Source organism: Vanellus vanellus, assembly GCF_965231255.1.
Source record: "Vanellus vanellus genome assembly, chromosome: 3".
In the NCBI taxonomy this organism is placed as follows: domain Eukaryota; kingdom Metazoa; phylum Chordata; class Aves; order Charadriiformes; family Charadriidae; genus Vanellus; species Vanellus vanellus.
Window position 1 is genome coordinate 41091784 of NC_138907.1, and position 16608 is coordinate 41108391.

Consider the following 16608-nt stretch of genomic DNA (forward strand, 5'->3'; position numbering starts at 1 on the left):
AGGGAAAGGTTCTGACAACCTTTTTCTCATCTGTACATATTGCATGAGGGAGCTCTGCCTGTCTCTGTTCCAACAAGCTGTTGTGTAGTGATGGGTTGAGCTAACCTTGCCGACTGAGTCATGTTTCCTCCAAATGGATCCAGCCTGACTGAGGACAGATCTAGTGTGTATGTGCTTAAAAGAGCCCTTTCCTTGTGCAGTTAAAACAGAGTGACTTCCTCATCTCTCCTCCCTTCCTCTCGGTGCAGGTAAATGCAATTTGTTCTGGTTACAAGGCCATGTGACCTGTGCCAATACAAAGCAACTTCATGTCAAACACACCTCTTCAGTAGAATTTCATCCTGATCTTCTAGTTGTTTGACTTGCCTTTTTTTTTTTTTATTTCTGCAACTGAAAATTTTTATCCAGGCTCCCTAAGGAAGCAGACTTGTAGATTAGTGCTGCCTTTGTGTGAACATGAACCCCTCTCTGCTGTTTGTTTTCAAGTAACTTGTGACCAAATTGGAAAAATTGAACTACAGTCTGAGGAGAGCCCCAAAGTAATGCTGTGCAGAGGGGAAAGAAAGAGGGAAAACTCAGCAGCTTTGGTTAGCTGATCGGCTCTGTGCTGAGCTCCAGACTAGCGCTCCTTGTCCGGTGAAGAGTTAATGCACTTGAAAAACCTTTGTTAGCCTTGTGGCTTTGTTAGCTCCAGCCTGGTCTAGTTAAAGATCAGGTCCGTGCATGCCTCTTACTGCTGCAGCCCGTGAGGGGGGGGGGGGGAGGGGGGGGGGGGGGGGGGGGGAGGAAAAAGGGCATATAACTCTACTTTTGTCCTTATGTAACTGTGTTAACGAGGTTGTATCAGGCTAACTATTTTGACTAGCGATGTTCATTTCGAACCCTTTGTGCAATAAACCGGGACCAGGCCCCAGACGCGCAGCCGGCAGTGAGGGAAGGAGCTGCCCTGCCTGACAGGCCGCGGCCTCGACACAGGGCGAGGGGTGAGGCTGTTTAGTTGGGCTGGGACCTTTTTCGGGATCAATCCACGGCAGAAGGCCGGAGAGAGGCCTGCCCGGGTGGCACGGTGACTGATGCCCGGTCCCGAGTGGGTTATTTTGCCGAAGGGGAGCCTCGGTGAGGCGACAACGGCGGTGCCCGCGGCCGCCGCTTCCTACTGCCGCCTGCCCAACATGGCGCGGGCACAGCTGTCGGCGGGGAGCGGGGCGTTCCGGCAGGCCCGAGCCGCGCTCCCCCTCACAGCCGGCCCGGCGGAGCGGCCGGTACCCCCACGCGTGAGGCCGGCCGGGTCCGCGCGGGGTCCGCTGCGCTCGGGCGGGGATTTACGGTACGGGCGCGCGCGGGCGGCCGTTACGGTAGCGGCGTGGGGGGAGGGGGGGAGAGAGGAGGGACTACGTGCGCGGGGGCGGGGCGGGCAGTGCTGCGTGCTCGGCCCCGCGAGGCGCGTCTCCCTCGCGAGCTCGGTGAAAGGATTTGGCGCCAGGCGGGTCCGCTCTGCAGCTGCCGCAGCCGCACGCACCAGCCGCGCCACCCGCCCACCGCCGCCCGCCGGGGCCTCGACCCAGAGCCGCCGCCGCACGCACGCCCGCCCGCCTCAGCTCGGAGCCGCACGCACGCCCGCCCAGGGACCGAGCCGCCGCCGCCGCCATGAGCTGCTCGCCCGTGAACGTGAAGAAGCTGAAGGTGTCGGAGCTGAAGGAGGAGCTGAAAAAGCGGCGCCTCTCCGACAAGGGCCTCAAGGCCGAGCTCATGGAGCGGCTCCAGGCCGCGCTAGACCAGGAGGAGGCCGGCGGGGGAGGCCCCGCCAGCAGCGCAGTTGAGCCTGGCAACGGCAGCATGGAGGGGGAGGCGGCCGAGAGCGGCGGGGGCGCCTCGCAGCTCCACCAAGGGGGAGGCCCCGACCAGGCCGCGGCCTCCACCGCGGAGGACGACGACGAGGAAGGGCTGGAGGCCGCCGATGGCGACGCCATGGAGCTCGGCGAGGAGAACGGCGAGCGGGCGGGGGCCGGGGGCGGCCCCATGGAAGAGGAGGCGGGCGGCGAGGAGGAGGAAGAGGAGGAGGAGGAGGATGAGAACGGAGACGACCAGGGTTTCCAAGAGGGGGAGGACGAGCTCGCCGACGAGGAGGAGGCTGCGGCCGGGGACGCCAACGGGCACGGAGAGCAGCAGCCGCCGCAGCCCCAGCCCCAGCAGCAGCAGCAGCAGCCCCCGCCGCTCCTCCAGCCGCGCGGCGCTGCCAAGGAAGCCCCCGGCAAAAGCGCTGGCGGCGCTGGGGGGCCCCCGGCGGCGGCCTCCTCCGGCCCGGCGGGCCCCGCCAAGCAGCAGCAGAAGAAAGCGGAAGGTGGCGGCGGCGGCGGCCGCCCCGGGGCTCAGGCCGCTGGGGGTGAGTGTGCGCGGCGGGAAGGGGGGGGAGGAGGCGTTAATTTCCAGCACCGCCACCCCCTCCGGGAACCCCCATTGCGGGGAGGGGGGGAGAACAACGGCCAGGAGGGCGGTTTCCGGGGCGCGCGCGGGAGCGGGCGCGACGGCGGCGCCTACTCCGCGGAGGAGGGAGAAGGAGAAGGGGGGGGGGGGTGTCCACCCCCCCACCCCCCCCCCCACCGCGTGCTGCCCGCCGGGCCCCGCACCGCGTGGGTGGGGGGGCGCTCAGGTCCGGTGAGGGGCCGTTGCGCGGGGCCGGCGGCGGAGGGAGGGGGGGGCGGGGGGGGGGGGGAGGTGCGGGGAATGGGCCGCTGGCGGGGGGGGTGGGGGGGAGGGGGAAGGGGGAGGGCGGCGGCGGAGGGGCCGCTGGGGCGCGCTGTATTGTGCTGAGGAGCGCTCGGCGGCGTGACGTCACTTCCGGCCTGGGCGCCGCACGGGATGGCGTTGGGAAGGCCTGGTAGAATGGAGGCGGGAGGAGGCGGAATCCCTTCCCTGCAGGCAGCCGGGCGGCCCCGCGCGGGGTTGCCGCCCGGGCCGCCTCGCCCGGCCTGCCGAGAGGAGGCGCAGTCGTGCGGATCGCTCGGTGTCCTTGCGAACGGCCGGGAATGTCCTGCTTGCGGGGGAGAGGGGGGGGAGAGTGTGCGGGTCTGGCGTCACGGGAGGGGTTTTTTGTCTCTGGGTTTTTTTTTTGTTTTGTTTTGTTTTTTTTTTTTCCTGCCCACCGCTTGACAGCGGTCTGGCTCTTCTGTGGGGAATTTGAACATCGAGGTTCATACCAGCTGCTGCGTCGCGTGCTGGATGCTTCTGTCGCGGATGGGGGATGATTTAGCAGACAAGTTTTGACTCTGCAGAGAAAATTCGAGATAAAGGGTTTTTATCTTAGTACAAAACAAAGTTCTTCGGGGTATTATTGCTTTTCTTGTGCTGTTGGTTCTTACAGTTTCCAAGGTTGGAACCGTCGTATAGGAGTTTAGTCCCGATGAAAGAGTTACTTCGTGTAATTAAAATAAATCATCAATTCTGTTACAGGAGATGCTAAAACGGAACAAAAACCTGGTGAGAAAAAGAGGGGAGTGAAGAGACCACGTGAAGACCATGGCCGTGGATATTTTGAGTACATTGAGGAAAATAAGTACAGCAGGTAAATAAACTAAATGCTGGGCAGCATTTTATGAATGAGAAGTAAAATACAGAAATGCTAATTTTAAAGGTGTGAAAATACACGTAGCTTTATTATCATTTGGTTTTCTTTTGTTCAGGGCCAAGTCACCTCAACCACCTGTTGAAGAAGAAGATGAACATTTTGATGACACCGTGGTTTGTCTTGATACTTGTGAGTAAACATGCTTTCCTTTACTCTGGAAAGATGTGGTGTTATGCTTCTAATTTTAAAACCACACTTACTGAAATGTGAAGTGAATGCATTTGTTGACTTTCATTACCAAGTAACTTACAAAAAAAAAATAGAAAGGATATTTCTATCCATTTTCTGTATACAAAAGAACAGAAGGATATATGGGTCTTTATATTAGCAAGAATAAGCTTGGTTTTCCCCGTGAAGTCAGTGATATCATGCAGTTTTCTGAAGAAATCTTAACCAAAACATTAACGTAGTATGGAAACGAAGCTGGCCAAGTGTAGTGTGAGCATAGAACACCCTAGAAACAGCTTGAGGAACTAATTATGTAGCACATGAGCCTTGCACTTCTGAGAGTCAATAGTGTAGGGGTCACAGTATTACAGTTTAAGTGAGCTTTCTGCATAACTTGCTGAGGCCCTATTTTATATACCAACCGGTGGAGTATTTCTTCATGTTTTGTGATAAATTTAACAAAAAAAATCAGGTCAAGCCTCCTGAAAAATGACCCATGCATACAGCCTGGGAGTTTGTGGGGTGGAGGGATGATTTGTGCAAATGGGATGGCAGAGAATTAGTTGGAAGGGTGTAGAAATTGACATGTACCTTCAAACAGTGGGTTTTCTTGAAGCACACTATAAACATTACTATTATTGCGATGTACTGTGACTGCGGCAAACTTGACATTTGTATTCTTGTGGTAAGTATAAGGACTTAGTGCAGTATTAAAAAACTTAAATGATGCTCGAACTTGTTGAATTCTTAAAGTGCCATGGAAGGAAAGCTTAAATTTTGGCATTATCTGGCATATTTGCTAGTAGTTCCAGGTGTTTTTTTTCCCCAATAAATGTTTTGAAATTGAAGGAGATATTAGTTTACAGCCACATAAATTGCTGAATATGCCATCCTTGACATTTTGGTAACTAAATCTCAAGTTTCTGTCTGATAACCTGGTGAGTAGCCACCTTTGTGAGAGCTGCTGATTTTCCCAATAACTGAGTGGGAGCTATTATTTCCAGTAGAAAGTTGTGTTACTTGACAAACTTTGTGATTTAAAGTGTTGGCAGGCTGCTTGGAGATCAGAATGAAACACAGCTTTAGGACTGAATTGTGTAACAACTTGGCACTGTCTTTTCTGGACCCTAATGATCCAGACATGTAAGAGGTTTAGCACTCTTAAGTGCTTTTTATTACCTGTGTCTTCTTACAAGGAAGCTGTTATTTCAAATTCTGTTCTCATTTGTTGTTCTAAAAGTAACCTATACAGGTGGGTTTCTTCTATGTAGTTTTGTGTGGTTTTCATACAACAAATGAAACTTAGAAGTGCTAATGAGAAAACACTTGGATCACAGATATTGTAGTTAAAACTGGGGATGGCTTTATGCAACCAAAACAAGATCTCTTGCATGAGAGTTACCAGTAATACAGGGAAGACTGCATTTTAGTGTACTTGGGAGCATGTAGATTTTATACCAGTGCAGGAGAACTCACTGCTTGCTCACTTTGCTCCCTTCTTGTAACTGTCAAGGAGGTTTGGAGCTTCTTCTATGGATTCCTTGCTCTGGGGAATTCAAGCACTATATCCTGCACTTCATGTTACCATTTTGCATTGTCTTTTTGAAAGCTACTAGAAAATTAATTTGAAACTTCATGGTGCTGCTCTCTGAAGATGTCTGTAAAGTAAAGGTTCCACTTAAGTTCTTAGAGTGATAGGTGAATTCGTAATGGAGATTGTGTTTCTTGGGTGAAGTACACTCTCGCCATATTTCGGCATGCTTAACCTATCTGCATTTGACTTAACTGACTTTATTTTAATTGGCTTAATCTAATTGGACTGGCTAAATGACTATATTAACCAAAGACAGTACTACTTTCAGTACTTAAAAATACTTGTGTTCCTTCTTACTTCTTGGCTACCCTTAGGTTTGGGCATGAGGGGTAAGAAGACTTCAAAGAAAAAAATATAGCAAATAACATGATGCAAATTCCTTTGCTCTATATTGATGGAAATATCTTGGTTAACCAACAAAAAAGGTTCAAATAGATGAGGTTAAATTCAGGTTTTTAAGCAGATGTTAAAAATGGAGGGAATTTGGTGACAGAAGTGAAGATGGCACCTTGAAAATTATTATTGTTATCTAGTTTTTCCTGAGATTTTTGGCTAAGCTTCAGCCTGCAGCTCTACCTATGCATGTGTTCGGTTGCTTTCTTGAAAGATGCTGAGCAGTTGCTGGCAGTTTGTCTTGAAAATCACCTTGGAAGGCTGAAATTGCCTTTAATGCATAAAATTGGACAGCTGTACTTTATTTTTTAATAAGAGTAAACAGAATGATTTTTATGTTAACAGATAACTGTGACCTGCATTTTAAAATCTCAAGAGACCGGTTTAGTGCTTCCTCTCTGACCATGGAAAGCTTTGCTTTCCTTTGGGCTGGAGGGAGAGCCTCCTATGGTGTTTCTAAAGGCAAAGTCTGCTTTGAGATGAAGGTGAGTTAAACTGATGTTTTGTGGGAGACTGTTCTGCATGCTTAAATACAATATTGTTGATACTTGCCAGTTTTTTTTTGTACTTAATTGAAACTAATTCAGGTGAAGAGAGCTTTCAGAAGGCCTTCTCTTAAGAGCCTGTGAAATGTTTTTTGATAAAAGATGACTCAATTTACAAAACTGCTTCCTCTTTTATAAGAACTGCCATTTAACAACAGCAACAAAAAGGCAGCTTGTATTAAGCCAGAATATGTAACTTCTGGTCTCAGTTTTGAACCAAGAATTTTATTTGGCATCTCATGCATCAACACTGGAGAAATTTTGATACTCGCTAGTCAGAAGTTTGCTTGTACTTTCTGAAGATTACAGAAAGCTTGTTGGTTTTTTTTTTTTTTAAAGGGATATAAATTATCCTAGCAGCCCTTTTTTTCTGTTCCTACTTAGTCTTTGAGTTTGACCTGCTCTTAAGCAGGGATTTGGGCTAGATGACCTCCAGAGGTCCCTTCCAACCTGAATAATTCTGACTTGCATGTGCAGTGAATGTATTTGGCAGGTACTTGAATTGAGCAAGAGTTCTCCTAAAAGGTAAGAATGGCAAAGAGCAATCAGCCTTGTAATAAGCAGATTTTTCCAACTTGTTAACAAAAGAATAAGAGGAGGCACAAAGCTTGATTTTTTGATTTTTTTTTGATTTTTTTTTTTTTTTACTTTATGATCTTAAAGGCTTCTTTCTATATGATGTGCCTGTGTGTATAAATGCTTACTCTGTTCTCTTCCTCTAGTACTTTCAAATCTAACCACTATCATGAGGAGTGGGTAGTGATCCCATTCTCCATGCTCTTGCATTGAGTGATTTCTGTTGGTACCTATAACTTTGGAAGGCCAATGGAGTGAAATTGATGTCAGTATTTATTGCCCTGTTCACTTTCAAGTCAGTTTCACCTCAGTCACCTGACTCAAATAATTGTGGAAACTGGTAGGATACTGATCAGTTTTTCGCTTCAGTTTGGTGAAGTTGGTAAAGGCAGTTAGAAAATAGCTGGTTGCCTACAAATTCCAGTGCATTTAGGTGGGTTTTTTTGGATCTGGTTATGTTTGAAAGCTGGCAGCTTGCCAAGGAAGTCTGCTTACTGTGGAAAGAAACGAGTGTAATATTTTCTCCAGCCTATGTAAAGCAATTTTTATCCATTACCACATTTTATTGGGAAAGTATTTTCCTGTTAATCTCAACTTTAAGGCGATTATTTTTCTTAAAAATACATATACATCTTGTTTGTGATTCTAATACAATATCAAAAGGATTAAGGCTTTTTGGCTACTGAGAGGGACTGCTATGACTAAGTGTTTTGAAGGTATATGGTATCTGCATCTTCATTGCTTAGTCAGGAGTGATTTATTTAAAGTGATCTATTTAGTGATTGGCCTGTGATTTCACATACTTAAGCATGTTTTATTTTTGCAGAAGGTGATTACTCAGACTTAGTAAACGTGCTACCTCTATGTTTCCATCTTGTTGGTTTCTAATAAATACTACATACCTTTTAATGAATAATTTAAAAATAGGTTACAGAAAAGATTCCTGTTAAACACCTGTATACAAAAGACATTGACATACATGAAGTGCGAGTTGGCTGGTCACTGAACACAAGTGGAATGTTGCTTGGTAAGACTTAAACATTTGATTACTTTTGTATTCTTTATTGTGTACATGGTTGCAGTTTTAAGTCATTTTTTCTTAAGGAGATGGGAAAAGCTTACTGATTGTAGTCTATGTGTTCTGAAAAGTGGTCCTAACTTGAATTGGTCACTGGACATGGTGTGAGAAAGTTTATTACTGGGACTAAATAAAGTTGTTACGTATTCAGGCCTGTAAGGATTACATGATTTGAGAGTTAATTCTTTCAATGGTCAGGCATGTGTTGTGGAGAACATTCTTGAAGGCCTGATAAGATGAAAGATTTCTCCTTTTCATGTAGTGTCATAAATGGGAAGAGGGTTGTTTTTTCCCTTTTTTTGCGCCCCCCCCCCCCCCCTTTTTTTTTTAAGGGTGGGGCGTGTTATAATGTTGAACCAGGGACGAAAATTTCCTGGATAACTGGATAACTACATTATCTTTTTTCTTTTTTTTTTTTGCTTGGGGGAAATCCTCATTTTTCAAAGTAGCTAGGAAGAAAGAAGTTCAGCTTCATGAGATATAAATACCATTATGATCAGTTCCCATGTAACTAATACAGTTCCCATGTAACTAATACTTGCTGCTGATACAGTCTTTGTGGGAAATGTATATGAATTGATATGATCTGACATCAGCAGCAGCTTTCTAGTTAAGTTCCACCTGAGTCCTTGTGTTCAACACTTCCTGTTAGTGTGTTGCAGCTTCATCCTCAGCTATCACATAGGCTGAATGTCTGCTAAACTCCCTTTAAAATGGGGAGGGGTAAGTGCTACTGGAGACTAAACTCAGAAAGCCTTTCCGACTATGTTACAGGTACACTGGTGCATAATCAGGTCTTCAGAGTTTAAAAATACTTTATCTGGCAGTTCAGCTTTATGTCAACATGAATCTGGAACCAGCAGCATAAAGCTTTTAGAACTGGGATAGAGGGAGCACTGCTGTTCCATCTTGTATTCAAGAATACTCTCACTTGAGAATACACTGTAGCTATTTGGGGGTCATAGTTTGTTTTGGCATTAATAAAAACATTCTGAACAACAGCTTAAGTACCTGTAAAGCGATTGTATTTCTAAAAAGTCAGATGAAAATGCCTACTTTCAATAAGATTAAATTATTTCTTCAGGTGAAGAAGAATTTTCTTATGGGTATTCTCTAAAAGGAATAAAGACATGCAATTGTGAGACTGAAGACTTTGGTGAGAAGTTTGATGAAAATGATGTGATTGGATGTTTTGCTGTAAGTTTTCACATATATTCTCTTTTGAGGAAAAAGGTCCTTGAGTTTTTAGACTGCTTTGACGTGAGAAGTAGTAAACCAAATACAGAAAAACTTGGAGCAAGGCAAGTTTAACATAGGGAGGAGGTAGAAATAGCAGGTATTATCAACAGTGACTGCTGTCAGGATGTTAAGATTTCATATTCACAGATAAATGTTTTTAAGGCCTTTTAAAAAAATACTCAGATCTTAAACAAGATGATCATTGCAAGTAACTTACTTTAAGGGAAAACTTTTAAGTGGTTCCTCTATGATAGAACAGTGTTACAGAAGTTGAGTGAATATAGTCAATATAGTGAAATGACTGATGCAACTTAATAAAACAAGGTGAGTAATTTTATCCAAACTAATGCTTTGTTTGAAAAACAGAATTTTGATGGTGATGAAGTGGAACTCTCATACTCAAAGAACGGACAAGAGCTTGGTGTTGCATTCAAAATAAGTAAGGAAGTTCTTGATGGGCGGCCACTCTTCCCACATGTTCTCTGCCATAATTGTGCAGTTGAGTTCAACTTTGGTCAGAAGGAGGAACCTTACTTTCCTGTACCTGAAGAGTATACTTTCATCCAGAAGGTCCCTCTGGAGGATAGGGTCCGAGGACCAAAGGGACCCGAGCAAAAGAAAGATTGTGAGGTAAGTTTCTTGCTGATAATATCAAAGTTGTTGAGATAGGTGAACAGAAGTGGTGGAGTTTAAGCAGACCGTTATACAACTCTGATGTTTTAGTTCAGGAGCTTTAATACTTGGTATCCTGTGACTGTTAACCCCCCTCACATCTCCACGCCCCCCCCACTGAGTTTCCATTAGGCTTGGTGGTCTAAGTTGCATGTTAAAGAAAATCTTTCAACTAGTATCTCAAGTATAGAACCTGTTGTCTTAGGTGGTGATGATGATTGGCTTGCCTGGAGCTGGCAAGACTACATGGGTTACCAAACATGCAGCAGCAAATCCTGGGAAATACAACATTCTTGGGACAAATACTATTATGGACAAAATGATGGTAAGTGATAATACTACATTTTTATTTGCTGCTATGTTAAAGACTTGCTGTAGATCTAAGGTCTTTGCCTACCATGGGGTTCCTTTGTATCAAAGAAATCTCAGAAACCAACTCCTGGTTAGTGACCGTTACAGATTTTTATCTTGCTGAGCTGCTACTCAAACGTGGCACAGCAGGATTCTGAAGCTTCTTGTTGACTATTTCATATATAGTACCACAACAGTTGACTATTTAATTATTTCTATTTCTCTTTATGTCACTGTCCTCGGAATAGAACATTTAGTTTTGAATTAGTAATGTGATGAGTATACCTTAGATTCGACTGTATTGATTCACCTAGATTCTTTCTTTATAAAGCTCTATGTCTTAGGAGGCTTTGGGAATGTTGGTTATGAGTTTGTAGCTGTGGCCTTGAATTAAACAATCGTTGAAGTGAGATGAAAAGTATTTTGCAAAGAAAAATGTCAGCCACGTGTATCAGGGCTACTTTAACTCTGGGAAATCTCTCCGTAGGTTGCAGGTTTTAAGCGGCAGATGGCAGACACTGGAAAACTTAACACACTGTTGCAGAGAGCTCCACAGTGTCTTGGAAAGTTCATTGAGATTGCAGCTCGTAAGAAGCGGAATTTCATTTTGGATCAGGTAGAAGTTACAGTGAAAAACTGTTAAGGAAATTTGTTTTAGGCTGTAGCACAGTAATTAAATGGGATTAAAGTTACATTGTAATAGCAGTTGTTTTCACATACTGGCTTACTACTCATTCAGGGGACACAAAGTTGAGATATTACTACAAATGCTTGTCTGAACTTCTCTAAATTTATGGGATGTGGGAGGAGTAGTGTTTTAACACGTGGATATGAGCTCGTAACTTTGCATTATGCAGCATCTTTATGTCCAGTTATTTGTAAACTTCATTGCAAGCTCTTGTAGAGGTGAAGTCTATACACCATAAGTTGACTTCCTTAACTCTTACAATGACAGCTACGTGTAGTAAGTTACTGCATTTTTTTCAGACAAATGTGTCTGCAGCTGCGCAGAGGAGAAAAATGTGCCTGTTTGCAGGCTTCCAGCGCAAAGCAGTTGTTGTTTGCCCAAAAGATGAAGACTACAAGCAAAGAACACAAAAGAAGGCAGAGGTGGAGGGAAAAGATCTTCCAGAGCATGCAGTTCTCAAAATGAAAGGCATGGAACATAATCCTATACTGTGTTTTAGGATGCTGATTATCTGTTTAAAGGATTAAGTAAACGTGAAGTCTAAAAATCACTTTATCTTAAACAGTTGTACTTAAACAAAACTGGAAGACTATTGTAACTTATAGGACAACACTATATTGTGTTCCCTCTGCTGCAGTCCTTAACACTACTCAGTTATGCTGATATGCTTCATGCAGATGCACAAAGCTGTCTTGGCATAAAGTGCCCTATATAAGTGATGTATTTGGCAGAAACTGGTATTCTGAGTGGAGGCTTATAAAAGAAAAGATTTAGGCAGAATGTTTTCAAGGTTTCGAACAGTACTGGCAACTCCATGAAGACCTGTTTATTTCCCTTGTCACTGTTATATCTCTTAAATGCTCAAATTATGTAATTTTGTCCCTATGCTGAGGGAATGCAGGGGGTGGGAGGAAGAATGGGAGAAAGGTGGTTAAATTACGGCTTTGATTGTAGCTGAATGTAGATGCTGAATACTCAGTGTTTTTGCAATTATAGGGAACTTCACACTGCCAGAGGTAGCAGAATGTTTTGATGAAATAATCTATGTAGAGTTGCAAAAAGAAGAAGCTCAGAAGCTTTTGGAACAATATAAAGAAGAAAGTAAGAAATCTCTTCCACCAGAAAAGAAGCAGAACACTGGCTCAAAGAAGAACAAGAAGAGCAATAAAAATCAATTTAATAGGGGTCAGAGAGGTCGTGGAGGATTCAATATGCGGGGCAATTTCAGAGGAGGAGGTGAGCCTAGAAGTTAGCTTGTAAATTTTGGAGTTTTCTGCTGGGGGCGCAAGCTTGTATACTTGCATTGCAATTACTTTGTAGTGGGAATCTTGATTCAGCTTGTGTAAGTTTAATGTATTAGTGCAAAATTAATTGTCCAACTTTAAAAGTGAAGATTGCCAAAATCCTGGACTACACTCTTCATGTGGTTTGAGGCACAACTTTGAGGTTCTTATGTTAGGTTTGTTGTTCACTTGTATACCTGACTGTATTGAGGGACTGTATTACCATTTTTGACTATGACCAGATGACTTAATCTTTGCACCGAATTTGGAAATCTTATTTCTGTACCATCATTATTTTGAACAATAATCTTCAAGTAAGAAAAACTTTAGACCAAACAAGTACTTGATGAAGTAACTCTCTCCCTGCAGTCCCTGGCAATCGTGGTGGATACAACAGGAGAGGAGGCAACATGCCTCAGCGAGGTGGTGGAGGTGGCGGAGGTGGCGGTGGCAGCAGCGGTGCAATTGGCTACCCATATCCTCGTGGCCCTGTCTTTCCAAGCAGAGGTGGCTACTCAAACAGAGGAAACTATAACAGAGGTGGAATGCCCAACAGGGGAAACTACAACCAGGTGATGCTTGGGGGGGGATTTATTAGTTGAACAACAGTACTTTGGATGATGTTTGAAAGGTTGGGTGGCTCTCAGTAATAGCCACAGACTTGATTGTGGTACTACACTACTCCCACACTAAAAGGCCTAGCTTTTTAGTTCAGTGTATGTGCCCAGGGCTCTGAATGTTGCGTGAAAAGTTTTGATGCTGATGTGGGGGTGCCATGCTAAGACTGTGCCTCTGTTCCATTAAAGATGGTTTCGAGGGCATGTGTGTGAAGATTTGTGTTTGATTTTTTTTTTCTTTTTGTTTGATTATATTTTTTTCTTCAAATAGTACTAACAGTTGTTTGGCCTTTCAGTTAAGGTGTATCTTTATCAAGCATTTAGGGAACTTTCTGGAAATAGCTCTGGGGAGAGTCTTCGTTTTGGTGTCTGGTATCAAACACAACTAGTAAAGACATGCTAGCCTAGGTCTTAACTGATGGAATATCAGTGGAAGTATTTGGAAACATAATTTGGATTACTGAAGAGCCAGCAGATGGAGCCCAAGCTAGTATACGTTGCTCAGGTTTGTCTAATACTGACAAAGAGGGGAAATGCAATATTTTCTCTAGTAGTATCTATGTCTCTTTTTTTGTACCAAAACTTTTATTTGAAGTTTTGTGGAGTAGCTCTTCTATTTTCAGTTGTATGACCCATATCCTTTTGTCTGATCAGATAACACATCCTTGCAGCAACTACAGCCTTTCCTAACTAAAAATAGGCAAGCTCTTGTATTTTTAGTTGTCCTGGTGCAGTTTAGCAGCTGGAAGTAGGGTGAGTCAAAACTGGATTAGCCAGCTTTCCAGACCACTGGCAACAACAGTCTGAGCTGGCTTATTAATTCTGATGTTCTTGCCTGGAGGAGGGAGGCTTTTGGTATTCTAGTGTTTTTCAGCCAGGGTGTTTGTTTTGTTTTGTTTTTTAACATAGTCCTGATACCTTGTATTTGAAATACTCTATATGGTATGTGATGTTTTGGTGGTAATAGAAAGACCAGTATTAGTACACTTCTGAAAAATTCACATAGATGAAGTAGTTAAAAACTGTTGTCATCTTGCAGAACTTCAGAGGAAGGGGAAATAATCGTGGCTACAAAAACCAATCTCAGGGCTACAACCAGTGGCAGCAGGGTGTAAGTAGTAATAACTTTACCTTTTCACTGATTGTCAACTTGAATGTTTCAAAATGCTGTCTGAAATAATCTAATGTGTAATCAAAACTGGATAGCAAAATCTCTTAATGGTAGGTAATAGCACTATAAATAGTTTTCTGTGCAAAACTTAATCTGGCTTTTGATGGTCTTGGTGTATCAGATATCAGCTATGGCTTATCAGTCTCGATGGCATGTAGTATTTGGCTTCATATAGCTACTGTGAAGTGAACTTAACTGTCTTCAGTTGTTTAGGAACTTGCTGCTATTTGAGAGGAGTTAAATCTTCTCAAGTTCCATGGGAACTAGATGTTGGTAAAGCACTTCTGTAAGAAATGTAACCATTGTGTGATCACAGGTTAAAATTAACTATTTATCCATTTATTGCAGCAATTCTGGGGTCAGAAGCCATGGAGTCAGCATTATCACCAAGGATATTATTGAATACCCAAATAAATGAACTGATACATATTTCTCCAAAACCTTCACAAGAAGTCGACTGTTTTCTTTAGTAGGCTAACTTTTTAAACATTCCACAAGAGGAAGTGCCTGCGGGTTCCTTTTTTAGAAGCTTTGTGGGTTGATTTTTTTCTTTTCTTTTTTTGTACATTTTTAATTGCAGTTTTAAAGTGATTCGTAAGAGAACCTCAGCATTGTGCACGATAAGAGAATGTGTCAGTATTTCAGGGTTCTACATTTTATCTGTAAAATGTGACTTTTTTTTTACCACAACAAAAGTAAAACGTTGCTTTGTACCTGGTGTCTTTTTATTAAAGAATTTTCTCCTTTTTCCCCATCCCCCAATTTCTAAGAAACAGTCGTGAGTCATGTCACAATACGATCGAAATGTTAGCAACCAGATTCGTACAGAGGCTCCTTAGTAGCCCTCATGAATACCATGAGATCATGTAAAGCTCCATATTACACTCCATCCTCTCTATGAAGCTTCTGGGTGGGGAGGGGAGGAGGGGGAGGTGAAAGTTTCTGGCAATAACTAGGACTTTTTTGTAACATTTGGAACTCAATGAGATGTTGGGGGCAAAGAGGAAACCTGGGGCTAAATAGTGAAGGTGGAGTGTATGTAGAAGCTCTTTAAGTTGTAAAACTTGGTTGCATTATTTGTGGAGGCTCAAACTTGTGAAGGTACAACACCATAATTTCTTTTCCATTTGTTCTGCATTTTGATTCTGAAAAGAAGCTGGCTTTGCCCATTTCTTATTAAACAAAACTTGTTGTAAATCCAGTTGTCTAATGGGATCTATATGAAGTTAGCTGTGTGTCTGTATAACTTTTTCCCCACAAAATACTGTATACCTAGTGTGCTTGTAGTAGTTACTCCACCATTTTGTAAGCTAATGAAACTGTGAGTCACCCATTTTATATCTAATTTTTAATCATGTCAATTCTCAAATGGGTGTATCTCCTCAGCCTGCTGATTCCTTTTCTCTTTAAAGAAAGTGGGTGGAGAAATTTAAATCTAGACGTTTGTTTGCAATAAAATAAATTCATTTTACTCTTGTTTTGGGATTGTTGCCATCAAGGTCTAAAATCCCTTTAAGGCTATAAAGAGGAAGAGAATGTATGAAAGCGATGATGTTGGACAGTTTTAAACTCATTATTGTGTACATGCTGAAATACTTGTGTTTCTTTAAAAATCTAAATTGGTGGTTGCTCTGTTAGAGATATATCATGTGTATAATCTCACAGTTTAACATGGTTATATGTATAGGGCAAAAGTCTTTTGAGTTTGCATCATGTATATCCACTTAACCTATTTATTGTAAAATAGACGTTAGGGAAGGAGCAGGGGAAGAAACTGGACAGGGAGCAGGACAGGAGGAGGGTTGTCATGGAGAATGAATCCTGGAGTTGAACAGAGAGCTTCAATTTGTTTTAGCCGCTATTTTGTTCAGATTTATGCTTTTGTAAAATTGTAGTGGCAATGTTAGCTAATACTTTCCTCACGTTTTAATGCCGTAGGACAGGGGAGAGATGTAACCGTCGCAAGTGGGACTTGCGGTGTACATGTGAAAACACATGTCACTGCCTGCATCTGGGCGTTGGGATTTGCCTGCCGAGTTCCTCGTGGCAGTGCACAGAGGCTTACCAGCAGCAGCCTAGGCCTAGAGGCTGTGTAGCGTGTTTGAAACTTTTCTCAAATGTTAGTCAATTTCTAGTAGTCTTCAGAAGTAAAGATAAAAGTTGTGTTGCTCTTCTAGCCTTTATAGCAGATGACATTGCATATTGACATTAAACATTAACAGCACCACCTCCTTGTTAATATTGCTTTAAGTCATCCCTTTATTTTGAATGAGAAAAATGTAAAATTGTCTTTGAAGAAACACTATTTAATGAACTAGAAGTATGGGGAATCTAAACCCAAATCTGTTTTGCTGAAATGGAATTTTCTTTAGACTTGCAAAAAAGTTTAGTGTAATTAAAGTCCATCTCCCTTCTACCCTCCTCACAAGAACTAACACTTTGTATGGAGTGCTGATCCTTTGCTTATTTTGGTACTCTATAAATATAATTATATAGTCTTCAACTGAAATATAAGAGCTTACACTTACTATGTGGTTGTAAAGCTTGTATTTTAATTCAGAAGTCTGGGATGTTTTGTTTTCAATTCTTCAATATGTGGTGGTTTAAA

General features: G+C 43.2%; 1 protein-coding gene across 1 annotated transcript; it reads left to right on the top strand.

The window, feature by feature from the left end:
- Positions 1–1467: 1467 nt before the first annotated feature.
- On the top strand, positions 1468–15197 carry HNRNPU (heterogeneous nuclear ribonucleoprotein U). The gene is made up of 14 exons (XM_082480188.1): positions 1468–2383; positions 3451–3562; positions 3681–3754; positions 6126–6265; positions 7829–7928; positions 9064–9176; positions 9585–9848; positions 10096–10215; positions 10729–10857; positions 11229–11397; positions 11926–12165; positions 12582–12784; positions 13869–13940; positions 14349–15197. The coding sequence occupies exons 1-14, from the start codon at positions 1648–1650 to the stop codon at positions 14400–14402; spliced, it is 2526 nt and encodes an 841-aa protein (XP_082336314.1). The 5' UTR covers positions 1468–1647; the 3' UTR covers positions 14403–15197.
- Positions 15198–16608: the final 1411 nt, after the last annotated feature.